The sequence below is a fragment of the Rhipicephalus sanguineus genome, chromosome 3 (assembly GCF_013339695.2).
Source record: "Rhipicephalus sanguineus isolate Rsan-2018 chromosome 3, BIME_Rsan_1.4, whole genome shotgun sequence".
Lineage (NCBI taxonomy): Eukaryota > Metazoa > Arthropoda > Arachnida > Ixodida > Ixodidae > Rhipicephalus > Rhipicephalus sanguineus.
In genome coordinates this window covers 13787345-13814805 of record NC_051178.1, presented here as the reverse complement: position 1 = coordinate 13814805, position 27461 = coordinate 13787345, and the positions used below count along the sequence as shown (strand labels likewise).

At 46.7% G+C, this 27461-nt stretch overlaps 1 protein-coding gene across 2 annotated transcripts in view; it reads left to right on the top strand.

Moving 5' to 3' along the window:
• The first annotated feature begins 315 nt into the window (after positions 1-315).
• The window catches only part of LOC119386457 (uncharacterized), a 300186-nt gene continuing 273040 nt past the window's right edge, over positions 316-27461 (top strand). The window contains exon 1 of one of the 2 annotated variants that reach the window (XM_037653742.2): positions 316-642. In XM_037653742.2, coding sequence (XP_037509670.1) covers positions 495-642 — 148 coding nt within the window. In that variant the 5' untranslated portion in view covers positions 316-494. The remainder of the gene's footprint in view (positions 643-27461) is intronic. The other variant, XM_037653743.2, reaches the window with a different exon arrangement.

The following is a 27461-nucleotide window of genomic DNA, read 5'->3' as shown; positions in this document are numbered from 1 at the left end:
TATCGTACTTAATAAACAACTCCTGATTTACTTTGGGAGCATGCAACCTATATCGTTACGCTCTTCGCGCGAAATGCGTAGAAATTAACATTCACGTGAGAGTTGAATGGTCGCTCCACACACCATCAACGCAAACAGTCTCGAAAGTACGCGTTTCCTACGTGCAGTTTGGCACCCACTGGCGCCTCTTGCGGAATGCTCGCTGGAATAGCAAACAAAATAAATGAACTCATATCTATTATGATCCTAAACACTAGTAAAAAAAGTACATCATGCTATGCAATAAAAAACTGTAAGGTGCAGCCTAGCGGATGCACAAGTTGGACACCTCCAGGGGAAGCAGTTTTGGCCGCGCGTGAACGGTGCCACGCCGCACCAGGCCGAGCGCTTCCTCGAAGGTAAACGACCGTGTCCGCTTTCGTGACCTTGATCTTGGGAGGAGAGAGCTCAATGAACGGCGCGCCGAGTCGCACCGTTCACTTCGTGTGGCCACGATGGCACCGTACGCTTTCCTCTTGTTGCTCGGGTGCTGTGGCGCGCTGGCATCAGCACGCGTCCACCTTAAGTCTCCCCTGCTCTCCGAGGCGGCCACGACAAAAGAATCTCTGCTGCGCAAGAAAGCACATCATCACCTGATTGAGAGTGAGTACACCGACCTTCTCCAACAATTATGATAATCGGTTGCGCTCAACACGGTGCTTCAGCGAGCCATGACATGTTTCGAGTTAGGTCTTGTTTGCATCGACGCGAATCCAGTGCGCGTCGCGACCGAGACACAATTACTTGTGATGATAGCGCGAACCAGAAAACACTGATAAAAATTCATTGGTGAACCGCGATTACTCGAGTTCCTTTAACCTAGAGGCCAGATTCAGTCAGATACGAATATTTATTAGTTGTGTATGGCGAAATAAATGTTCAATGGTAGATGAAAAGGACGGACGCAGCATGCCTGGTCTTTGTTATTTTCACAATATCCTATTTAAACAGCACAGACAAGAATACACCCATTGTCCAGCCTCACTAAATTGTCAAAATAAATATACAGAAAGTAATCAATCCCAAGGTATGATTGCTTTATGACATCTTACGGTTGCTTCATCTTACGAGCTTGGCCATTGATGCTGCTTCGCGCTCTTCAATGCAGTGAAACAGGTGATCCTTGCTTGGGTACAAAAGAAAAACACACACACACACAGACGTAAGCGCCATGCGCAAGAGCTTTCGGGGCTCTCCATAATCCTTCCACCTCTGACACTCATGAAGCCTGTCAGAGAGGCATCTGGCTGGCATCCTTTGTGGATCTACGGGCTGCATTAGAAGCTTGATTAATTATTAGAGCTCCGTTACAGCTGAGCTGTTACGCTCGAGGTTTCCGGTGTGTCGTAAATAGAAAGCTATCATCATGAACCAGCACGCCCTCTCCTAGAACACATGCGCCGATTTGTCTGGCGTGGGATGCAGAAACTGTGATGGACGAAAGAACGAGTACAGAGAGACAGCAAGCAAGACGAAGCGAGAAATTCTTGGCAAAAAAATTTCTTGGCGAGGCGAGATTCCAACTCAAATACCCATGATCCGCAGGCGAGCATCGAAAGCAGAGCACGCAAGCAGAGCGTAGCACATCCTTTTATAGTATACTATAGCAAGGAGGTGGGCAAGAAAAAGGGCGGTGAGGAGGAGGGAAAGAAAAATGGGAGAACCAGAGAGAGATAAAGTGGTAGAAAGAAAAAGAGAAATAACGAAACAAGAGAGAAAAAAGATAAAAGGCGAAAGAACAGAGAGGTAGGCAAAGAGAAACAAAGACACAGTAAAGAGGAGAAAAAGAAAAATAGAGAGAAAAAGACAGAAAAAGAGATAAAAAGAAATAGACACAAGAAAGGTTTTGGAAAACAAGTTAGCAAATTTGGCCTGTATAGTACAGAATAGCAAGGGGTTGTAAGACGAGAGGTGCCTAAGCAAGCCAGAGCTAAAGGTGCCCACCAGCTCTGCTGTGACCCAGCCTTCGTGCAAGCTGCGCTATTTATTTTTTTTCCGTTGTGATAAGAGATTCAACGACTGTCACATACGGGACGTTGCTGAGAGCTCTAACTGCAAGTATCATTCTACCGGGCGAATAATCAGGCGTCATGTTTGTACAAGAAATGGAAATTTTCCATGCAGAGTATACCGAACTAAGAGCCCTTCTCTTCAAAGAAGTGTGCTCGATTGCAAACAGTAGAGCTGGAATTTCTCGCTAAAAGTTTGCCTCCTTTTCTGTCGCTGCTGATACATTTTCTCTAAAACGGGCACTTAATTCAGGTGGCAGGAACTCCCCTTGGATCAGTGGTGGAGATTATGAGACGAAATACACGGGGCGTCGCCGATGTTTCGACAAGCGGTCCTTCAAGGCTCTCCGCTTCACGAAATGTCGGCTCCAGCGACACCCCGTGGTCACAAATTTTTCATGTCTTTTAAAATCTTTTCTTCCCTGAACTTGAGCCTCCCTTATGTATCTTAGATACTATCTTAGATGCTCTGTGGGTATTTTGTATCTGAGTCGCGATATGTCTCTCAAGGCTTCTATCAGTATCTGTATTCTGATACATGAAACAATGTATCGTGAATGTTCAGATACGAGATACTGCGGTCGCAACGCCACCGTGGGAACGTTACTCATTGTAGACAACCGCGTTCTAACTGGTGATGACCTTGCTGAAGCCTTCAATAAATTCTTTACCTCTATTGGAGAGAGCTCGCACGACAATAATTTTGCGCGATTCATGGGTTCGCAAGTAGGCGAAAGTGCATTTCTATTTCCAGTGACTACACGGGAGGTTACGGCAGATTTCATGTCACTGAAGAATAGCAGGTGTTGTGACGTAGACGGCCTAGAAATCCGTCCAGTTAAGCATGTTATTCATGTCATATCTCCTATTTTAGAATACATCAATAACTTAATGTTCTCATTGGGCACGTTTCCTAGTCGTCTTCAGATAGCCAAAGTTTCTATTATTTTCAAAGGTGGTGACAAAAATAGCATGACCAATTACAGACCAATTTCTATTTTACCTGTATTTTCTAAAGTAATTAAAAAGTTGTTACGTAAACGAATAGTGTCATTCTTAACCAAGCACCACATTATGACGCCTTTTCAATTTGGTTTCACAAAGCAGCGCTCAACAGAAACTGCCCTACTAATGCAAAAAGAAATCATACTCGATGCATTTGAAGAGGAAATATATACACTTGGAATTTTTGTAGATTTCTCAAAAGCATTTGACAGAATCAACCACATTACATTAATTAAAAAACTAGAACACTATGGTTTTCGGGGGAACTTTAAAAATGTCATAAAAACCTATTTGAAATACCGACAGCAAAAAGTAGATATTAATGGCTACGCATCTAGTTTTAAAAAACTGTCACATGGCGTGCCCCAAGGAAGTATTCTGGGTCCCCTGCTTTTTAATCTGTATGTGAACGACTTCACAAACATCGATAACAATACAACATTTATTATTTATGCAGATGATACCAGCTTATTTTTTAAAGACTGCGATTTGCATAAACTAGTTGACAAAGCAAATAGTGTCTTGAAACTGCTGCACATTTGGAGCATAAGAAATTCGCTAATTATAAACACCTCAAAAACAAAATCTGTGCTCTTTCGTCCAATAAATAAGCCCGTAAACTGCGATTTATCATTAGTGATTGGCTCAGAATCTATTAAAATTGAACCGATAGTGAAAACTCTGGGAGTAATTTTCCACGAAAACATGCTATGGAAGGATCAGGCTGAGTTTGTCCATACAAAACTTTCTCGTACTGTAGGTATCTTATCGCGCTTACGTTTTCTCTTGCCACAAAGAATTAAACTCTTACTATATAATTCGCTATTTTTATCTACATTAAGCTATTGCTATCTAGTATGGGGCACCACATCGGAAAAGAACTTAGGCCGAATATATAGATTACAGAAAAAGGCTGTGCGCATAATTGCAGGTGTTCCTCGCGATGAACATTCCAAACTCATTTTCGAAGCCCTTAATTTACAACCAATGCCTGAGATATACAATACAATTTTAATGAAGCGATATCGTACTTCCCGAAAGAATCACGACTCTTTTCTTACTGATTTAGCGCGTTTGACACCCTATACCTGCCCCTATAGCACACGAGCCACCGATGACTGGAAAATTCCTTACACACGTACTAACTATGGTCGCCAGATGATGAGCTACTTACTGCCACTAACCTTAAACAGTTTCTTACAATAAACCATTTATACTGCTCCGTTCTGTAAATGTTTTTCAACGTGTTAATAAAATGCAAATCGGCATGACCTTGAAGTACATGTTTTGATATTGTATAATAACTGATGATCTCTTGCTGCTGTTGCTATGTTGTCAAATGGTGCGAAAGCCTTCGTCAAGCCTTAATGGCTTTTTGCTTTCGCCCCACAGCATCACTGTTGTGACTTTTGTAATGTCTCCTGTGATGTCGGAATAAACTGAATTGAATTGAATTGAATTGGCTCAACTCCTCTTCTCAAGCTGATGCGGCTGCCAGTAAGCTACCCGAATAAAATTAAACGCAGTGACACCCCTTCCGCCAGATTCTTCCAGTGAGAGATGAGGTCTGCGCTTTCCTATTGCTATAGGAGAGTCACGTGGTCTCGATAACAAGGGCGCACACATCTCGAACCTTTTTTATTTCTGCCTTTTTAGTGTCGCGAGCAACGAGTGACCCTCTCGTTTCTCTTCTTAGAGCTTCCGCTTGAGCACTCACTTGCGGTTTCTCCAATATTCAGAAGTCTTGTAAAGCTAAAACTTATGAAATGTATGGTTTTGCCTAAAGATAGGAGTTATTCTGGATACCTACCATACCGGAGCATAAGTTTAGTTCAGACAAAAACCAATTATCCGCCTGTATAATTTATTAAAATTGACGGAATGTGTTCACCGAAAGGGCATACGTTTTCTGCTGGGATTGTTGCGGCATCCAGGCTGCTACATGGTCTCTCAGATCCGATTCGGCAATGTCACAAAGCACAAAGTTAACCCGAGGAATACACCGGGGCACGTTAACGTCGAGGTGCGAGTGGCATTACCAGAAGCCGGAGCCAAGGGTTAATGCCAGCCCCAATTTTTGCTTTTGTTAATTTTAGCTGTGTCCGCACCAAGGCACTTCTCTTCGCCGCTGTCCTGTTCCGCGTACTTCAATGCATGTGGCGTCTATCGCGCAAAGTCTCATGCCGCGGCAATGCCCTTATTCAAGTTCCTCATGCTTTCTTTCTTCATTAGTTTATTCAGAACACTGAATTGTCCAAGGAGACATGGCTAAAGGCAAACATTGCCTGACTGGGCCGTGCCACCCATACAGCAGCAGCAGCAGCAGAAAGACATTTTAGAACATAAAAGCATACATAGACATCAATCATTGCACTTGTTTACACAGATGAGATTACAATTCATCAAAATCAAAGGCAATAATCGAAAAGAAAAAAAAAACATCAATTTTATCAGTTTCACAGCTACATAGCACTAAAAGGTAGAAGCACAAATATAACAGATGATGCACGTGTAACTCTCGAGCAAAAAATGAACGGCAACCAAGAACAACCTGATAGGACTCATGAGCCACGTGCGAAAAAAAAAATACATTGATGCAGAATCATAGTCTTCATAGAATAACGTTGGTTTAGTCCTCCGAAAATAATAATTTTCTTGTCATTTTTTGAAATGCTTGCTTAGTAATTCCAGAGTTGAGGAGATATGCGGTTAAGGCCTAGTCGTTGAGGAGGTTAGGAATTTGCACCGCAAGTTTTTGTTGACCGTAATTTGTTCTGCTATGTGGTATAGGTATAAAATATTTCTGAAATTATAGCCTGTCGTTTTTTGCGACAGGCTTTGCGACAGCATTTACTTTCAAAGGAATGTTTGTCGCTGTGGAATTGCCGCATAATCTCTAGAAATAGCTTATATGTATGGAGTTTGGACACTGTAAATATTTTATATTTGATATAGTACGTTTTGGTGCTGACCATATGTCCTAAGTTTTCTATTGCACGCATTGCGCGGTTTTGAAGTGTTTGAAGTGACCCTAAATTACACTGAGAAGAGGTCGACCAAACTATAAGACAGTATGTTAAACGGGAATGTAGTAGTGCGTTATAAATATGGTGCTTCACGCTTGTTAGTAGCAAATATCGCAACCTGTCTAGTGCACCTACAGCAATGCTATTTTTTAGAGAGTCAATATGTGGTGACCAGGACATATTCTCATGGAATATATCCGCCAGGAATTTGGCTGTGCTTGACTGTTCAATACTTATTTTTTGATATTTTAACTGACGTAGAGAAGGCGTGTTCGTTCCTTTTGATTTAAAGAGCAAATATTTTGTTTTACTTACATTTAATTGAAGTTTATTTGCATTAAGCCACAAATTTATTTTTTGTGGCCACGTGTTGGCTTCTTCAAAAATACTGTGCAATTTCCTTCCTGAGAAGAACACGTTGGTGTCATCGGCATATATTATAATGTTAGAGTAGTCCTGTACCTGAACAACATCATTAATATACAACAAAAATAGAACAGGTCCTAAAACTGAGCCTTGGGGTAGGCCGTATTTAATAGACTGAATTTCAGAAATAACACCATTTATCATAGTGCACTGTGTTCCTGACGTTACATAACTTTTTCATTAAAGATAATGCGACGCTATGAATACCATAGAGAGGTAGTTTTTTCGAAGAGAACGTTATGTTGAATGCAATCGAAGGCTTTTCTAAAGTCAAGAAATATACCAAGGGTTAGCATTCGGTTTTCAACGTTGTCGAGAATTTGTTCTTTTACAGCGAAAGCTGTTATGAGATCACATGAGATCAGCGGTGGCGCCGTAGTTGTCCGCCGCCACCGCTGCCGGTGTCCGTAACCACTATCGCACGAAATAAGAAAAAAAAGGAAATAAGAAAAAAATTTCCAGGATGTAGCGGGTTTCGAACCTGGGCCCTCTGCGTGGGAGCCCAGTGTTCTACCTCAGAGCCATGCCGGTGCTTTTTTTTCTCTTTAATGCATGGTAATAATGCCAACAAATCTCGCCATGTATTACAAAATAATTCGTCGCTTTAGAATTACACTCACATGCACATATGCACAAAACACACATAATTTCACATAGTCCAAGGAATCTTCAAATGTCCGGTAAACAGGCACAAACGTCCAGAATGCCAAGCCACGCCGGAACCGGGTCAAAAGTCTACGCACGTTAGCTGCTTCTTCTCGAAAGAGAGACCGTGTTAAAATTTCTTTGCAAACAGACGCTATACAGGCTTCATATCCGGAAGGAACCACACTATGTAATATAGCGTGATAGAAAAGTGAAATAACAAACAGGCGTCACAAGACGTGAATTATGTAACCACGCCTCACACAATGCGAATTGCGCAAAGAGTAGGTTGTTGAATGCTTCCAACCCATTACAAAGGGCTGTGCCATAATTCTTCATCGTCATCAGGCACAACATCAACAAAGTACGCATAATGCCTTACATGAAAGGGAAAATAGACAACCACTCCTTTGTAGCACGAAGCCACAACGAAAACCATACGGATTTCTCAGAAATAAAGCCTCTTAGTTGCCGAAAAATTTGTCCTGGCCCGGTGGTTGTCTATTTTCCCTTTCTTAACCCTTCCGCCACCTTGCGGGTTTCCGCAGAACTGATTGCAATGCCTCACATGTTTTTAGCGGGTACCGCGGCTCTCCGTTGAATGGCAAAAAGTGGCATTGTGGCTCCTTCCCTACTTCACAGAAACTACTATGATTTATATCATAGTGGGTTCATCGCAAGTGCACTTGTGTTGGTTGCTAAGGAAGCCCATAAGCCCATGATCCATTTAATCAGGGTCTCAATAAAGTTCTCCCCCCTCTCTCTCTCTCTCTCTCTCTCTTTCTCACGTCAACGTATGTTATATTGTTATATTGCATGGTGGGAGAGCGAAATAGCGACGGGGCGTCACACAATGCGAATTACGTAACTGGTGAGCCGTTTAACGCTTCCAACCCATTACAAAGGGCTGAGACACAATTCTTCATCGTCATCAGTCGTCACGTCACCAAAGTGCACATAATGCCTTACAGATGTGTAGCTGGAACCTCGCTTCTGCGCAGAATGACGAATAATGGCGTTGTAGGTGCTTGCCAACTTCACAAATATTGTGATTTGTGGTGTAGTGGGTACCTTGCTAGTGTTTAGTAGCCCCAAGACAGTTTACAGCGGGCTCTAGAAATGTCGCTCTTCCAGCTTTTGCTGTGACTGTGCTGCGCTTTCCGCGCAGGCCTGGCGTATTTTTTTTTATTTGGAGTAAAGCTGTTTCTGAAGATTTATTTTTACAGAAACCACGTTGGTGTTGTGCAATTATTTTGTTTGTGTTTAAAAAGCCACCCAATCTTTTGTTTACAACGCGTTCGGCAATTTTCGCGAAAACAAATAGTACGCGGAGATCGGCCTATAGTTATTCATATCGTTAACTGGGCCACCTTTATGAATACAGGTCACTCGGGCCAGCTTCATTTTATCCGGGAAGACGCCAGTCGAAAGAATTCAATTACAGATGTGTGCAAGAGGTATGCTTACATATTCGCTAACGGCTTTCAGCTGCTTCGCCTTTATATCATGAGCACCAGCAGCACAACTGTCTTTTAACGATGAGATTATGTTCTGGACCTCCCACTCCTCAGTGGCCACCAAGAACACAGTAGAACAACACCGATTTGATATATATTCCGATGGAGTGACCGATACATTGGGTTGTGAAGATGAACGAACATCTGTAAAAAGGTGCATTGAATGCATTTGCAATATGAACATCTGATAGCCCGCTTTGTTGCACGTTTAACTTTATTTGTTATAGAAACTCTATTCATTACCTCATTGATCACCTTCCACATGAGATTTCAATTTCCCGATAAAGCGGTTAACTTATTCATATAATATTCTTATTTTGCGCGTTTAATATCAGAGTTTAGCTTATTTGGTTCAGATTTGAACACCCGGAAATCATTATCTCTTCTAGTTTTTAGAAAAGTTTGAAAGAGCCTGTTGCGCGATTTAGTTCTGTTATAGAGATCACGTGATATCCAAGGCTTTCTTGCTTTCTCGTGTTTTTTGAGCTTCAAAAGGTGGAAGCATCTAGCGTATAATAGCGCAAAGGTGGATATAAAAGCCTCGAAAGCTGAGTGTGCGTCGGTATTCGCAGTAACTTCGTCCCACTGATAGGAAGAGATCAATTCTACGAATTTTTTTACACTTTGTTCGGAATATACCCTTTGGTAGTGTGTTCTTTGACAAGGCGCTTTTGGAGGCAGTAGATAATATATCGGTAAGTGATGGCCAAGATCACACATCAGGACACCTGCTCTGGTATGTTCCGTAGGAAAACTTGTTGCACATAGATGTCAAGCAAGCGTTGTCTGTACTGTAGGTGCAATGCGTGTGGGCCCGTCAATGACATTTGAGCACCCGTATGATTCAAAAAGTTCTTGAAAACGCTTAAAATCAAGATTGGTCGGATAAGCGTCTATGTTAAAGTCGCCTATTAAGGTTGTTTCAAGTTTGATTGAGTGCTTACTTCAAATAATTTTTCTTAATAAATTCCAAAAACGTGCTGAGTGAAGTCGAGAGTTTGGCGGAAACCAGCCTGGCCGGGGAAGGACATGGACGAAGGGAACACAGCGCCGACCAAATATATTTTTTACTTTTGGTCGGCGCGGTGTTTCCTTCGTCCATGCTGAGTGACCCTGAAAGTGGACGATAGATAAGTGCAATCAAGTTTTTCATGCACTGGATACCAATACATTCATAGGATTCATTAACAGCTTTAAAGGAGCACTGACACAAAATTTCGAAGGCGAGATAATGAGTGAAATAGATGTATGTGGAGCCGTACACAACGTCCACGAAATATCAAGGGCCAATATAGCCTAGAACATATTTAAAATCAATTTTAAAGTGCATGCCGCGCGACTGAGCGAGATGCGGGCGCTTCGCGACGCCGACATCAACGCGGGGTGTGTGTAAACAAACCTACGTCACGAGTTTGTGTTGGCTGGTGGCTGGTTGTGCCGTGGTACCTGCCATTTCTTCCTCCGTGCCTGCGGCTTTGCGTGTGCTAGTTGTGTTCTCTTCCGCTGTTCGCTCGTCGTGCCCGTTGGCAGATGTTATGGCCCGCTCACGCTAGCGGCAAGCCTGCCGCAACGGCGCGGTGCCGCAGAACGTCGGCCGTCGCCGCACGCGCGAGAGCTGTCCAACTTGCACGGCAAGCTTCGCCGGCGAGGCATTCGCGCCTCCGAAAAACATGGCAGCACTGCCAAAAGCGGTTGTCGTCCACTTCGAATCTATCAAGTGGCCGCCGTGCGCTCTGTAACGTGTAAGTTCCGAACTGATGCTTCCATTTGCTTTAGATTCATGTCCTTAAGCTTCGACAGCATTGTATTCGTCCCGATTCGGCGCCGTTTTTGAGATTGTTGGATTGGAAAAACTTTATTTACGTCCTACAGAACGCGCTCAGCGCGTAGCGGGCGTCTCCCACGTAGGGACCGACAGAGAATACCTGGCGGCCGCCTCGTGGGCCTGCTGGACAGCCCATTGCTGGTCGGCGAGAAGCGAGCTTCTGAGGGACGTCTCCCACTTGTGTGAGGTAGAGCCGGGATGAGCGTTTCTACACTCCCAGAGCATGTGTGTGAGTGTCGCCGTGTGTCCGCACGAGGGGCACGTGTCGCTGGGGTACGCGTTGGGATAGAAAACATGAAGCTTGGCGAGGTTTGGATATGTGTGCGTTTGCAGTAAGCGTAGGGTTAGCGCCTGCGGCCTGTTAAGTTTCGGATGCGGGGGCGGAAAAATGCGGCGTCCAAGGTAAAAGTGTTTTGTGATGTCGTTATACGTAATGGGTGCGTCCCGGTTGGCTTCTAACTCGGCGAGATGAGGTTTCCCTGTGACGGCGCGGTCGGTAAGCGCGCGCGCTGCGTCGTGGGCGATCTCGTTGAGGTTGGACGGGGCGCCCGGCACCCGGCCGAGATGGGCAGGGAACCAGATGACGGTGTGATGCTTGAGAGTACTCGGATCCACGCTGCGGAGGATGCGTAACGCCTGATCGGAGACGACGCCACGTTCGAAGGCTTTCATGGCCGCTCTAGAGTCGCTGTAGATGACTTCTCGTTTGCTGTCGAGCACACTTAAGGCTATGGCTACTTGCTCAGCTACTTCGGGGTCTGGGGTGAGGATAGTGGCGGAGTTTAGGATCCGCTGCGTGGATGAAACCGCGACCGCGGCGAAGGCTCGGTTGTTGCGATAGGCAGCGGCGTCCACGAACGAGACGTCGTCCGCTTTCACGTCTATGCGCTTGAGAAAGGCGGTCGCCCGCGCAAGGCGCCTGCCTCTGTTGTAGTCGGGGTGTACATTTCGCGGAATGGGATTGATCGTGATGAGATCTCGGATTTCACGGGGAACCGGCGTCCACTCTGGGGGGTCCCCGGCCGTCGAGGAGAAGCCAAGCTCGTGCAGAATATGGCGGCCCGCCTTGGTGGTCCTGAGTCGGAGCAACTGCGCCCGTTCCTGAGCCTCGGCGATCTCTTCAAGCGTGTTGTGCACGCCGAGCTCGAGGAGTTTCTCCGTGGAAGTGCTCATAGGGAGGCCGAGGGCTCTTTTAACGACCTTTCTAATAAGGGCGTTCAGTTTATCGCGCTCAGTACGTAGCCATTTGTACATGGCAGCGACGTACGTGAAATGGCACAGAACAAACGCGTGTACGAGACGCATCAAGTTGTCTTCTTTCAGGCCGTGGTGCCGGTTGGCCACTCTACGTACTAGCCGTATGGCGTTATCAGTCCTAGTCTTGAGCTTCTGCACCGTTTGGGTATTGGTTCCGCGGCACTCGATGATCATGCCCAGGACCCGAATGGAGTCTACCCTGGGGACTGCACGACCATCTCTGGTGTGGAGGATGATGTTGCGTTCGGCCGGGGGTTGCCATCCTTTGGGCTTTGCGCCGCGGCGTTTGGGCAGGTATATCAGCAACTCCGACTTCGCGGGGGAACACTTGAGACCGGTGTGTTCGAGGTAGGATTCGGTGGTTTCGATGGCCTCCTGTAGGGTGGACTCGATGAAGCCATCCGACCCTGTGGAGCACCATATGGTGACATCGTCCGCGTAGATTGTGTGGTTCAACCCCTGGATTTTTGAGAGTTGTTCGGAGAGTCCGATCATCACGAGGTTGAAGAGCGTCGGTGAGAGGACGGATCCCTGGGGAGTGCCTCGCTGTCCGAGCTCGACTTCTTCCGACACCAGGTCTCCTGCGCAGAGGACGGCTCTGCGCCCAGTGAGGAAGGAGCGGACAAAGTCGTAAAACCGACGCCCCAGCCCGAGGTTTGCGATCGCCTTCAAAATGGACGAGTGTGTGATGTTATCGAAGGCCTTTTCTAAATCGAGGCCGAGTATGGCACGAGTGTCCTGAGTGTTACCTCCGTCGAGAATCTGATGCTTTAAAAGTAGCATAGCGTCTTGAGTCGATAATCCTGACCGGAAGCCAATCATGTGGTGTGGGAGACAATCGTGATCTTCGAGGTATCGACCGACCCTGTTGAGGACGACGTGTTCAGCCACCTTGGCCACGCATGATGTGAGCGAGATGGGACGCAGGTGATCTAGGCTCGGCGCCTTGCCCGGTTTAGGAATGAGGATCGTGTGGGCGAGTTTCCAGGCATCGGGTAGCTCGCCCTTTTTCCATATTTCGTTGATGGTGTCTGTGAGATAAGTGACGGAGGGGTCGTCCAGGTTGCGTAGAAGCTTGTTGGTGATGCCGTCGGGGCCAGGGGCGGAACGGCCATTGAGTTCGTGGAGAGCTCGCCGCACCTCTTCGACGGAAAAGTCGGCGTCTAACTGAGTGTTGTCGGTACCAAGGTATTCTGGGTGAGGAGTCGAAGGGCCCGTGGGAAGCGGGAGATATTTCTGCACGAGGGTCTTGGTGACGTCTTCCGGTGGCGCGGTCCGTTTAGCCTGATGGAGTATCTTCGCGAGCGAATGACGCTGATTCGTGCGGGTGTTGGTGTCGTCGAGCAGGTGTTTGAGGAGGTTCCAGGATTTGCCATTTCGGACCTGACCGTCAATCGAGTTACAAACCTCGTCCCACTTTTGCTTAGAAAGGGCGCGGCAATGATCCTCCATGTTCTTGTTCAGCTCAGATATGCGTTTACGCAACCTCCGATTAAGGCGCTGTCCTTTCCAGCGGGCCAGTAGAGACTGTTTGGCCTCGAGCAGGTGGGCGAGGCGACTGTCCATCTTCTCGGTTGGTAAGTCCGTAGTGATGGTTTTGGTCGCCTTGTCGACGTCGACCTTGAGCTGGGCCGTCCACGTCTCGAGGCTTGGGGCGGCGTCTGGAGGATGTCGTTCTGCGCGGGTCTTCCGGAAAAGGTCCCAGTCAACCCACGTATACAACTTGCTCTTCTTGCAGACAGTGGGGAGGTGTACGGCCAGTAAGAAATGATCGCTACCAAGATCTACCGCGAGGTTGGACCAACGGGCGTCGGCAATGTTCTTGACGAAGCAGAGATCCGGGGTGGTGTCTCTTTGTGTTGATGTGCCGGTGCGTGTAGGGAAAGCCTTGTCCGTGATGAGAACAAAGTCCATGTCGTTAGCGTTTTGCCAAAGCTCGTTACCCTTGGGGGTGTCGTACGCGTACCCCCAGGCACGATGTGCGGCGTTAAAGTCACCCGCGATCACTAGCGGATTGGACTCTGCGAGACGGATGGCTTTCTGGAACAGGCGTGTGAACCGTTGTCTGTGGTGGCTGGGGCTGCTGTACATATTGAGGATGTACACGCTTTGTCGGGATGTGTTTCCAGGGATGATCAATCCATGCTGTAAGCTTAGCGAGTCGAGATGGACGCTTCCGAATGCTCGGAGGACATAGATTACGCGTTTGTTAGTTGTTTCTAATCCTCCATAGCTGGCGCCACTTGACCTGGTTCGGCGTCCACCGTATCCACGCTCGCGCGCCGCCTAGGTCACAATTTTGCGTGTTCACGTGGCCAGCTGTGTTTTCCCGGCCCCCGGAGGACTCTGCCTAGCTCGGTGCTCTTTGAAACCGAAACTGCGACTGGGCGCTCTAAAAACGTCTCTAAATAAATAACCGTCGCGCACTCGCGCAAACGAGGTTTGCAGCCGTGATAAGTGGATCATAAGCTATCTATTGCAACAAAAAAAACAAGGTGCAAAATTTTTGTGTCAGTGCTCCTTTAAGGTCAGGAATTGTACTATACGACAAATCAGAACATACATAAATAGCAATGCCGCCACCACGCTTCTTCTTTGGATGTGCAGACACACAGTCGTATCCGGGAATTGGAACAGATTCGTCCTCTGATGTAACCCATGTTTCGCTAAAGCAATGTATATCAAAGCGGTGTTTCAGCTGCAATAGATATAAATTAACATCATCAAACTTATTTTTTAAACTCCCGATAATCCTTTTGCCAGTACTTCTCACGCTGTCACTTCAAGGTCACGAAAGTGGCAAGGTCATCCTCACTGCGTATGACCACAGCACGGTCACCGCTCTTTCTGCGCACCAGAACATTTCCCATTGAGTGCCATACATAAGCGTATCCTGAAGTCTGGGCCCACTCCTTTGCCTTTGATAGGACAGCGCGTGATAGCCGTGTCATGTTCTAACAGAAAAAAATGTGTCCGTCGTCCTTTAATTGCTTCTTATTTGCAAGCCAGATGTCGCGAAGTTCTTGGCGTGCAAAGCGTATAGTGATGCCACGTGTTTTGCCTGGTTTAGCCGGAAGTCTATGTATAGCAGCAACGTCGCTGTTGTTCAAGAGTGGGAGCTTAATTTGACCCGCTATTATTGCGATAGCAATTATATGGACAGTCTCGGCTGGGTTTTGCCGTCGCCGTCGTCATGCTCCGTATATGTATATATATAAAAGCTACAAAGGAAAATATTTCAGAAATACTTTCCGACGCGCGGAATCGAACGGCTGACCTATCGCTCCGAAACGCGCGGCGTTAGACGGCTAGGCCACCAAGACTACCGTCTTTCAGCATGCTAACGGCGAGATATTTATATACACCATTTACTTCAGCGTGCTTTCTTACTCACCAGCGGGATTGCGCAAAGAGCGCACGGGGCGCGCTTTAAAGGTCGTAGCCCCGCTCCTGCGAACGCAGGAGCTGGGCGACGACCTGTAAGTAGGAGACAATTCAGTGGGTGGCGTTTTACGGGTGGTTTCAGCATCCGCCCCCTGCCCCACCCAGCGACATGATTTACATTTCCATGATTTCTTTGAACTATCAGGCTTTCCAGTGAAAGCTTCTTCAGCTATACCGAAGCAAGTGCCAAAATTAAACTTGAATTTACACTCACAACTAGTCACGCACAAGCCATTGTCGGATACGGCTGAACGGCACAATACACACCGCGACATTTAAACAGGCACTAAATATATTCACAACTCTACTAGGGTTGGCAGACGCGGCAGGTACAGTCGCGGCCACTGTTAGAGGGAACGCGGCACGCGTGGCCGCTCTCTTCGGGCCACCAAGCGGGCGCCGCGCGAAGTATTGCGGCGCAAGCGCAATCAGCGCCAGAGGCGGAGTTGGCTGCGCGTCGTCTGCTACGGTGCCTCCCACTACGCCGCACACGCTCTGGTTCAAAATACTGTAGATATGGAGCTCGATAGAAAGTATTTCAACTGGGTTATCTGGGCGCGCCGTTCATGCTACACCCAGTATTCGGCTTCGAATTTCAGACGTTCGTTTTCGTCGCAAAATGAAGTTGGTCGCTGAAATTTCACCTGGTTACAAAAGGAAATAGAGCACGTGGCATAAGATTAACAGCGCGTGCCTTGGATTCTTCACATGTCAAACAGCACATTTAGGCGACGAAAGTTGCGCCCACTTTTGATAAAACTCTGCTCGTTATGAGTTTAAAAGGGGCTGCATGTGTTCTTAGTGTGGCATTTCGTCAAAGCAATACCTTCCGGCATGGCCAGAGTTCCTGAGAATGAACGCTGGGAAATCGTCGAGCTCCATTTCAAGGGTAGGGCGCAGCGAAAAATCGCCGAAGCGACGGGAAGAACGCTCAAGACAGTCAACAGGATTGTAAGAGCATTTAAATCTTGCCGCCGGATCAAGGATACTCCGCGGAAGCCGAGGTCTCGAGTTACGACTGAACAAGAGGGTGCTTGGATCGTTGCGGCGGCAGCCGTGAAGCCAGGTTTCTCTGCTAAGCAAATCAAAAATACCCTCGACTTGAGAGCATCCGTGAAAACGGTCAAGTGACGCCTCCGGGAAGCGGGTCTGAAGAGCAGGATTGCAGCCCAAAGGCCTCTCCTTCGCGCTCAGAACAAAGAAAAACGGCTGCAGTTTTGTCGACAGCATGCGCAACGTTCACCTGAGCAGTGGAAGCAAGTCATCTTCACAGACGAGTGCACGTTTACTACATCGTGCGATCAGCAAGCCCGTATTTGGCGCCCTGACAACACCCGGTAAGCTACACGAGAATGTGTTTTTGCAAACGTGCTTTTTGTAAGAAAGAAATGTGCTTCCAGCATGGGCTTCCAATTTCGTACTGTCAATACGTTTAAATGGGTGCGTCATTCCGTTTGCATGCATACATCTCCAGACTCCCGGATGCGTTCGTTTTCAGGACCATTATTGATTATGACTTTTAACGCCCGACGCTACAGAGGCGATGCGACGCTTCGTAGGGGGGGGGGGGGCTCCGGATTAATTTTGACCACCCAGGAATCATTAACGTGAACCGAAATCGTTTAGAAGAACGCAATGACGACTTATGAGACTGCGGTTAATCGTAAAGGCATTTCAAACACTGCACGTTTAAACATAGCTTGAACAAGTTCGTAACTGCTTCAGCTATCTGTACGTTTCCTTATTTTATGCGTTCACAATCTGTAGTCTAGACACCCAAATGTTATTTTCTTTTTTTCCTTGATGCAGGTACCAACCAAAGTTCTGACAAATAGTCTCGAAAAGCGGAAGGTCAACTGTAAGTGTCTGGGGCATGGTCACAAAAGACGGTCTCGGGCCTCTTGTGAGAATCGACGGCAAGTTCACAGCGAACAAGTACTGCGATATTTTGACCACAGTGGCCCATCGCGAACTTGCAAAGGTGCACTGGGCTGGTCCTGTATTCCAACGTACCGTTCGCCTGTGCACACTTCGAAGAAAGTTGAAGCCCTACTACGCCAGCTCAACATCGCCGTTTTCCAATGGCCGCCCCAGTCAGCAGACTTCGATATTACTGAAAATATTTGGGGCCAAATGAAAGCGGCACTCGCATCGAAGCCCCTCCATGGAATGTCAAGGGACAGCCTTTGGAGAGCAGTCCAGGCTGAATGGGAACGCCTTAAGCTGGATGCCACCCTTGTGGATTCGTTATACAGTTCCCTGCCACGTAGGATGGCTGCCGCGATTGCCATCGGGGATATACAACCAGGTACTAAAATTCGCCTTCGTCATTGGTTCGGACATTGCACCCTGCTGCCTCGATTGGCTCCGAAAGGAAGGAGGCCATCATCTAAGCTTCATTTGCAGCCGTGGTCTTGGCTTCATCCCATATATAATAAATCGGAAGCACAGATTTATCAATATCTCTTGTTTGTCGTGTAATTTTTTTACTTCCTTAGCATGCCAACCCACCCTCTGTGATCAAAGGGAACCTTTAGAAGTAAAAGGCGCAGTTAATATTTTAGGCGTACAACATGCCTGCGCGCATTCATAACTGATTTAGAATAGTATCTATTGACGCGCCATTGCTCCAGGGTTTGTGTATTCCAAAGCGCGCAATCTAGGTTTCGCCGCTCGAGGAGAAGTGGCAGGCACCGTAGCAGACGACGCACAGCTAACTCCGCCTGTGGCGCTGACTGCGCTTGCGCCGCAGTAGTTCGCACAGCGCCCGTCGTGGCGCTCCGCGGAGCGCGGTCACCCGCTCCGTGTTCCCTCTAACAGTGGCCGCGATTGTACATAAAACAAATACCGTTAACACACCAACCTGTAAAACACAGAAGCGGATCTTTAATTTTTCCGTCCGTCTATCGCTGCCGCCACTGCCAAAATGACCAGACACGCCTCCTAGTTTCCTCGGTCCCTCTGGTGTCGCTGCTGGCTCTGATGTCACGCAAGATTGTAGGGCCTTGATAAACCTCGGCGAAAATATGGAAAGGGCGTGGGCCAGAAGTTTGTTGTTTCGCTGGATAATGGGTCCAGAGTCCCAGCAGGTTTGTTCGACGATAGCTGTAAAACACAGAAGAGGAGCTTTAAATTTACCGTCCGTCTGTCGCTGCCGCCACTGCCAATGTCTTTCGTCAAGAAGACTGAAGAATGCAAGAATTGGGTTGCATTGCGTGTCGTGACATTAACACATCAGCGACTCGAATGTTCTCGTAGATGTGTGACTTACATGCGATGAGATTGACCGATATGCGAATAAGGTTCTAACAGCTATAGCGTCACCCATACGGCAGGAGGATGTAATGGAACAAGCTTTTACCTAACCGAAGATATCTTGGCTTACCGTATTTGTTCCTTCCTGCTATACTTATTCAAACAGTAATTACAAAAACGGAAATCTGGGCGAGTTTGTAAGAATGCATCATAGAGAAGGTAGCGCAAAAAATACGTAGACTCAAGCCAGGAAGATAACTTCAAACTAAAATTTATTCTCGGAATCCACGCCTATTTATCAACCAGCAAAGATGAAAACAACACATCGTCGCCCAAGAAATGACATCGTATCCCACAATGAATAGCATGATGCCGCAGCATCTTGATCGGCTTTTACAACAAAAATGATGCACGCAAAAGGCAACGCAGTCAAGATAAGCCAAAAACTGAACGCAAGCGACTACGGCACGCGTGCTCAGACTAGAGACTTTTACCACGCGGAAAGCGTAGTTGACAGGTTAGCTGTAAGAAAACCTAGCTCATGGGGGTGTAGGCTCAAGGAAGGCTGGCTGACACACTCTAGATCGTTCTTTTGAATCAAAAAAGCTTCCACGAACTCTCTGGACACCTTATCACGGTTCCGTACAACACTGTTGTGTCACTTAAAACCGGTTCAGAACCGCCCTGCCGACAGTGCATCGCGAGATGCGAGTATGGAGAACCTTTGAGAGGGGTGACATGCTCTCTTACCGTAATGTTCAAACATCTGCCCATCTGCTTGACAAGCTTCGAATGGTAGGAATTAAAGCTGATTAGGGATTTTCAAAACGAGGCATGAAGCCAGAATACATGCGAGCCCCCCAACGTTATCCGCAGGTCTAAAAACTGGCTTATATTGTCTCTGGGTGTCTCAAACGAGAAACACCAGCCTTGGCCATGCTCGTAAAACACATTAAGCACAATGAGAGACGTTAGTTGGGCTAGATGGTGCGTATTAACTTCAGATATGACTGGATAGCGCAATAAAAACCACAGACAAGGTAGAGACGACAGACAGGATGGAGCGCAAACTTCAACTGAGCGTTTATTGACAGAAAAACTGGAAACCACAGCTGCGCAGGAGGATGCGCAACCCCCCCCCCCCCAAAAAAAAAAAAACACTCAAGCCCGTCCCCCAAAACTTCACTAACTTTAACACGTCCCACGCTTACGCAACCCACACGTGCCACACCTAGCCAAACGGTTTCGTGCGCAGATTTCTTTCTAAGAAAATGCATTCTTTATTGCTGAGAGCCAGCGACGGTGCACTCACACACCGATCACCCGCTTTTCTTATGCAAAAGGCCTCGAAAATTTCTCTGTCTGCTTGCCATCTCAACCGCCTGAGCACACGGGTGCAGTTAAACTGCGCTGTGCACATACATCTTCGACAATGGTCCGCGAGATGTCCGGCAGCAGCTACTGCATTGACAGCTGCACGGTGTTCCCTCAAACAGTCGTTTAAGCAACGACCCGTCTGACCAATGTAGATCTTACCGCATGACAGTGGAATCATGTAAGCCACTGCAACGGAGCATTCTGCGAACAGCGTGGCAGCTTTTTTGCACAGGCGCGAACACCCTCCGCGGCATTCATCATGCGGCATATCCTGAAGAGTTTTTTCGGCGCAGTAAAAACTAGTGAAACGCCGCACTTCAGTGCTGCCTTTTTGAGACGGTGCGACACTTTGTGCATGTACGGCACCGGTAAATGACGCACCTGACTGCACTGCTCACTGAGCCCCGTGCTTGGTCGAGCATGCTTCACATCGGAAATGAGGCTTTCCGCTACAGACACTATGGTGCCGTCAGGGAACCCCGCGCTTCGCAGTCTACTAACGTGGTGCATAACACTCCAGGCCACCTGGTGCTCACAAGTTTTCTGCAGGGCAGCTCGAAGGCAATTCACTGCTATACCCCTTTTGACTGTCTTCGAGTGGGCTGAATTATAGTTGATGATGGGTTTCTTACTACAGGGGCAATATGTCCAGCAGAGTTTATATTCAATAAACCAAATGCGGAGATCGAGGAATTGCAAGCACCCGTCTACTGGCATCTCATGTGTGAAACTTAGCCCGCATGGATTAGCTTTGAAAGCTTCCAGAACACTTTTCACAGCAACATCCCTTGCATCATTAGCCACGCCTTTCATAAAAACCAGAAAGTCATCTACATATCTAAAAATTTTTGCAACACAAGTCTTGTCAACACACGCGTTCACTTCCTTGTCAAAATTGGATAAAAACAAATCACTTAAAATTGGCGAGATGCGTGAGCCGATACAAACACCGTCCTTTTGAATGAACGCATCACCGTTAAAATCAACCAGTGTAGATGATAGGTAAAATAGGAGCAATTCCAGAAAATTGTCAATGGAAATCCCCGAAATGTTCTGAAAGGCAACAGACCCGAAATGCTCTATGCGATCTCTAACCACAATTAATAGTTCATCCTGTGGAATGAGGTAGAACAGATCATCTACGTCTACCGAAAAGGCAAAGAAACACTCCCCCGTTTTTTCGTGCTCTGACATATACTGGATGACCGAATTTGAATTAGGTGCAAGAAATGGATCATCAGTATCCAAAACATTGAGTTGCTTTTGAAGGAATTTCGAAAGCTCACGCTGCGAACAGTCTTTTTCCGTCACAATCGACCTCAGTGGCGTCCCTTTGTGAGTTTTAGCAGAGAAGGGGCTTAACTTGACTTTTTTGTCACTGATAGGCACTTTCTAAGTCTTTCAAGATCCATGTCCTTGCACAACGCTAAGGCTTTTTTCTTCAGCTGTGCTGAAGGGCATTTGGAAATAACGAAGTTCTCATCTACTGCTGCTCTTGATTTTTCACGATATACTGAATTGGGTAGCATTACAAATCCGCCTTTCTTGTCCGAGACGAGCAAGGCAAGGTCATTTGCTTTTAGGTGCGCATCTTCAGGCGCCCGAGCATAGCGACACTTTGCGGGCAAGCAATCCACACCCTCCTATATACATATACTCTGTTCGTCATCGCCAGCACGACAAGCAAGGCTCCTTACAAGGCCTATCAAAGATGCTGGCGTGACATTATGCCTATTGCTAAATTTTGGCCCGCATTTTAACACGTCATGAACTTTGGTAGGAACAGAGCACTTAAAAGTGGTTATGGGGCGCAGCAGCTGCAGCGGCTTTCCTGTTGCATTTTTTCCAAGCATTCAGAGACGGAACACACTTTTCCCAGAGAAAGTTGGAAAAGTTCGCAGCCTCACGGGTTCTCCTCTGGAACACGGCTTCCCAGTTGCGGCGTCCAGTCACTTGAGACTCGGTGAGTACACGGAGGCAAAGCTGGAAGTGGCGGACTTGGCGCCAAAGTTCTGACCGCGTAGTCTTCGTAATTCTTCTGGCATGGCTATCTGAGGGGGCACATGGGGTGAAGAGAGCACGAACATCCAATGGCACGAGACGGTTCTTGAGTGCGAACGTAAGAACCCGCGCACGACACGTAGTTATGGCAAAGAGGTTGACTAGAGTTACCGACGGATCAACACAAAAAGAAGGTGGAAAAACAGGGCCCAATGTACTAGAAAGCAGCATAATGAGAGACGTGAGTTGGGCTAGTTGGTGCGTATTAACTGCAGGCATGACTGAATAGCGCAATAAAAACCACAGACAAGGTAGAGATGGTAGAGACGACAGACAGGACGGAGCGCAAACTTCAACTGAGCGTTTATTGACAGAAAAACAGGAAACCACAGCTGCGTAGGAGGATGCGCAACACGCAACCCGTGTGCTCAGGCGGTTGAGAGGGCAAGCAGACAGAGAAATTTTCGAGGCCTTTTGCATAAGAAAAGCGGGTGATCGGTGTGAGTGCACTGTCGCTGGCTCTCAGCAATAAAGAATGCATTTTCTTAAAAAGAAATCTGCGCACGGAACCGTTTGGCTAGGTGTGGCACGTGTGGATTGCGTAAGCATGGGACGTGTTAAAGTTAGTGACGTTTTGGGGGGCGTGCTTGAGTGTTTTTTTTTGCGTGTTGCGCATCCTCTTGCGCAGCAGTGGTTTCCAGTTTTTCTGTCAATAAACGCTCAGTTGAAGTTTGCGCTCCGTCCTGTCTATCGTCTCTACCTTGTCTGTGGTTTTTATTGCGCTATTCAGTCATGTCTGCAGTTAACCTTGAGCACCTCAGCTACATTGCAGTCGATATTTGGCGCATAAACAAAAATGAGGTCCACGTACCTCATGATTTTATGGGTCAGGCCACAAAGCTGGCTGTTAATGGCTTTGTCCACCTTCGCCAAAAATATTTGACTCGGGACAGGTGCCACTCGAGACCCTATACACACGCCTGACCATTGTGCATACACAGCCCCTTCCCAGGAAATCATCGTGGAGCGGAGGTAAACAGTTAACAATCCTAAGAAACCTTCAGCCGAACCACCACATCTGGTCATCAAGGCGACCTCGTCATTATCTGCACAAATACATTCTCTTACACTATCCATGAGGGCATCCTGGGGCATTCAATAATACATGCTCTCGACGTCGACACCAAACGCACCGCAACCCACCGGATTGTCTTGGCACAAGAAATCTACAACAGAATGTTGACATGCTTTCACCGCAAAAAACAAGGTGGGCGCCATTTGACCAAGACTGCAGAGACGCATGTGCTGTAAGGAGGACCACAAAAAGGCTAGGTGTACCAGTAGGCGCGGTATGCGCTTTGTTTCTTACACATGCAATATTGTTTATTGCATCCCTTTTTCATGCGGACGTAAATACAGACGGGCAGATGTTTGAACGTTAGGCTCAGAGAGCATTTCAGCTCTCTCAAAGGTTCCCCATACTCGCATCTCGCGGTGCACTGTCGGCAATGGTGTTGTGAACCGCTTTTAACTGACACAACAGTGCTGTACCGGAACCTTAATAATATGTCCAGACAGATCGTGGAGGATTTTTTTTATGCAAAACAACGCTCTCGAGTGTGTCAGCCAGCCTTCCCTCAGCCTACACCCTTCTGAGTTAGTTTTTTTACAGGTAACCTGGCACCTACGCTTTCCGCGTGATAAAAGAGTAGTCTGAGCACTCGTACCGTAATCGCTCAGGTTCAGTTCTTGGCTTATCTTGACTGCGTTGCCTTTTGCGTGCATCGTTTTTGTTGTAAGGGCCGATCAACATGCTGTGGCGTCATGCATGTTTATTGTGGGATAAGATGTACTGTCTTGGTTGACGATCTGGTCGTTTGATCTTTGCTGGTTGATACATTGCTTTTAGGAAGAAACTACACACGTATCTACTAAGGCTTCAAATGTGGTTTTTTTCTAGATGGCATCTCTCAAGTTGTTAAAATTGACATGAATCTGTCACACTTTCATTTAGTGAGTAGTAATAGAATGGTTTTGTATTCAAAATGCTGGGTATTTGCATGTATATACCTTGCTTTGTCTCTATAAAAATTGTTATCATACGCTACTTTTATAAACAGAGTCCTGCAAACAGGTCTCGAAGTATGAATGTCTTCTACCGATGTTTTATGTACTGTTATGAAAAATTCTGTAACTGTGGCTGCTTGTTCGTTTTTAATCTTTTAACATGTATACATCACCGATCCTTGTGCCCTTTATTGACTGGGACGGGTTACGGCACTTTGTCAGGCAGTAAATTGCCTTTTTGCCAACCCTGCTCCTTATCTCACATGTGTGATCAATGTACAGTACACTGCACTCTGTAACTGATTGATGGTTGATTGATTGATTGGATAAACATAACGTGCATCGGGATTTCTAGCTCACCAACAACGCCGCCAACGCCTGCACCACATTTTCTGTGACAAGGGTTCCTCACGCCATTGTGTTAAATTTTTCAAAGTCTATTTTCTCTTTTCCTGAACCGGTGTGGACTGTGAATCACCTGTGGCGCATACGCGTATTCCATGGGCCGTGGTGTTTATTTATTTTATTTATTAGTATACCCTCAACACCCAGAAGTTGTTACAAAGGAGATAGATACAATATCAACACGGCAAAAGTAATAACAACAACAGCGAAAAAAATACAACAAATAACAATAGTTAAAAAAATGCGGTTATGTGCCACACGAGACCGAGGGAAAGAGTTTCATGAGGTAGGCGACAAGTACATCACGTTATTCATGTGATGAGCAGGTAATTGTGTTAGTACGAATGATAGATAGATAGATAGATAGATAGATAGATAGATAGATAGATAGATAGATAGATAGATAGATAGATAGATAGATAGATAGATAGATAGATAGATAGATAGATAGATAGATAGATAGATAGATAGATAGATAGATAGATAGATAGATAGATAGATAGATAGATAGATAGATAGATAGATAGATAGATAGATAGATAGATAGATAGATAGATAGATAGATAGATAGATAGATAGATAGATAGATAGAAAGAAACGGTCAAAGTGCCTTTGGTACGCAAACAAACGCGTCGCAATAAAAAAATTACGTCTCTGCTTTACAGCGCTTTTGTGTCCGTGTCGTCTCTCTTGTGGGTGTGTGTTCGCGCTGTTACCCCCTTAATCTACTCTGCTTTAGCGTCTGTGCCGACGTTGCGGTGGACCATGAGCTAGCCTTTCCAGATACGAACTCGAGAAGCGTACGTTGGGGGGCTAGGTGGTAAGACATAATTGAAAAAATATATAACTGCGCTAAGGACGAGACACCAGAAACGAAGTGGACAGGACGATCGCAGACTAACAACTGGTTTTATTGAAACATACACCACCCTTATGAAACAAACTAAGCGCGTGCACAATGACATTCATGACCACGTGACAGGTTTCATCACCCCCAAGACTCCTATCTACTACAAAGGAAATCACGCTCTTTTCTGGACAGATACACGGATTTGTCGCTGACGCACTTATCAGGCCCGTGTCTAGCTATCCAAGATGCCTCCAAGATTTCTCTTGCTCTTTGGCTTCTGGCTCGCCCTATCACCTTGGTGCTACTGAAGATGGGCTTGCATCCCTGCGCGCATGCGCCACAATGAACTGGTAGGTGCTTCCCACTCCCGTCTCCTAATGAATTAGCATGTTCCATCAAACGCTTGTTAATACACCTTCCGGTCTGCCCCACATAAACCATTCCACAGGTCAGGGGGAATTCGTAGACCACTTCAGATGTACAGGGTACATACGCACGTCTGTGTTTAACATCACATCTTCCATTGTTCACTTTGCTCGCGTTGGACATGGCACACAAACGCGACAACTTGCAAGGCGCTGAAAAAACCATATCGACCCCGTATCTTCTCGCCACCTTTTTAATGCCGTGCGACACCTTGTGTATGTACGGCATCACTTCATACTTGCGCCTTTCATTCTTCTCCGATTCTTTTCCTTCATTTACTTCTGCGTTTCCGTCATCGGCCGTGGCACGGTGGCAATGACCCTTAAAAGTGATTCTGCTACAGCCTGAAGCAGCGTCTGCGGGAAACCTGCAAGTCGGAGACGACTCACTTGTGAAGAGAAACTATCATTGACATAGTGGTGACATGACTTGGTTAAAGAAGACGTTAAGCATGACACCGCCATGCCCCTCTTCACAAGCTTCGAGTGCGAGGAATCGAAAGGCAATAGGGCCTTGTTCGTGCGTGGCGAGTACGACCAGCACAAGTGTTTGCTGTCCTTAAAAAACAACTTTAAATCTAAGAACTGCAGAGATGCATTGTCAGGCAATTCAAAAGTAAAGTTCAACTTAGTTGCTGTGGATTTAAAAGACTGAAGAATGCGCTTAGCTATCCCTTCAACGTCATCGTTAGAGTCAGTGTTTACAAGTATTAAAAAGTCATCTACGTATCTAGAGACACGAACAATGTAATCGTCAGTAAGGACACGGGACAACGAACAATCTATATCAGCTAAAAATATCTGAGCGAGCATTAGCGCTATGCAAGACCATATGCATATGCCTCGTTTTTGTACGTAAAAGCTCTCCTGGAAACTCACAATCGTAGATGTAAGGTAGGTCTCCAGCAGTTTCCCCCTACCGAGACAGCACTCGAGTTCTGGAACGCCTCCGCACCAGAACGTTCAGTACAATTGCGAACTACCTTGAAAAGGTCCTCGTGGGGAATCAAGTAGAAAATCTCCTCAATGTCAATAGAAAAGCCGGAGTTCGCTCCTGGTATACTATCTTGGAGCAGCCCCACTAGTCGGTCTGAACTCGCGATCTTGTACGGGTCCTCAGGGGCCAGCCCCGTAAGCTGCCTCTGCAGATATCGGCTGACAGTAGCCTGCCATGTTCCACGCTCCGTAACAATGGCTCGGAAGGGACAATCCACCTGATGAGTTTTTTGCACTGAAGAATACGGTGAGCGCATTGTTCTTCACCTCGCTCCTTATCCGGTCGAGTTTTAAATCTCCCAGCAACGCCACTGCCTTCTTTTTTGCTTTTGGCGGTTTCACATCCGAAATCCGAAAGTTCTTCAGAGCCGCTAGGGCCTTGTCACCAAAGAGCCCCTGGGGCATGACTACAAATCTTCCGTCGTTGTCCGCCAACATGAGTGCATGGCCTGAGTCCTTCATATATCCCGCCGTTCTTCGCATCATGCGGGTGCCGTCCTTCTTCTTGTAGCCGCTCTGCACGGTCTCTACGCATTCTTGACGACAACGCTCCCTTTCTTCAGCATGCACTTTGTCCGCAATGCTATGGGCAGTTGCCAGGAGATCGTGCTTGGTGCTTCGACGCTGTACTTCGGTCCCCTGCTCAACACTTTTTCAACTTCGGGAGGCAACACCGTGCCGCCTAGACGGATTACTGGCACTTCACCAACCACTTCGTTTCCACTTCGTTTCTGGTGTCTCGTGCTTAGCGCAGTTATCATTTTTTTCAATTTCCAGATACGTCTAGTTGACTTACCGGGCAAGCCCACGATATGCGCACAACTACTAAGTTTACACAAAGGCACGATCCACTTCCTAACACTTGGATAAAAGCAAAAAGTCTGGTATAGGC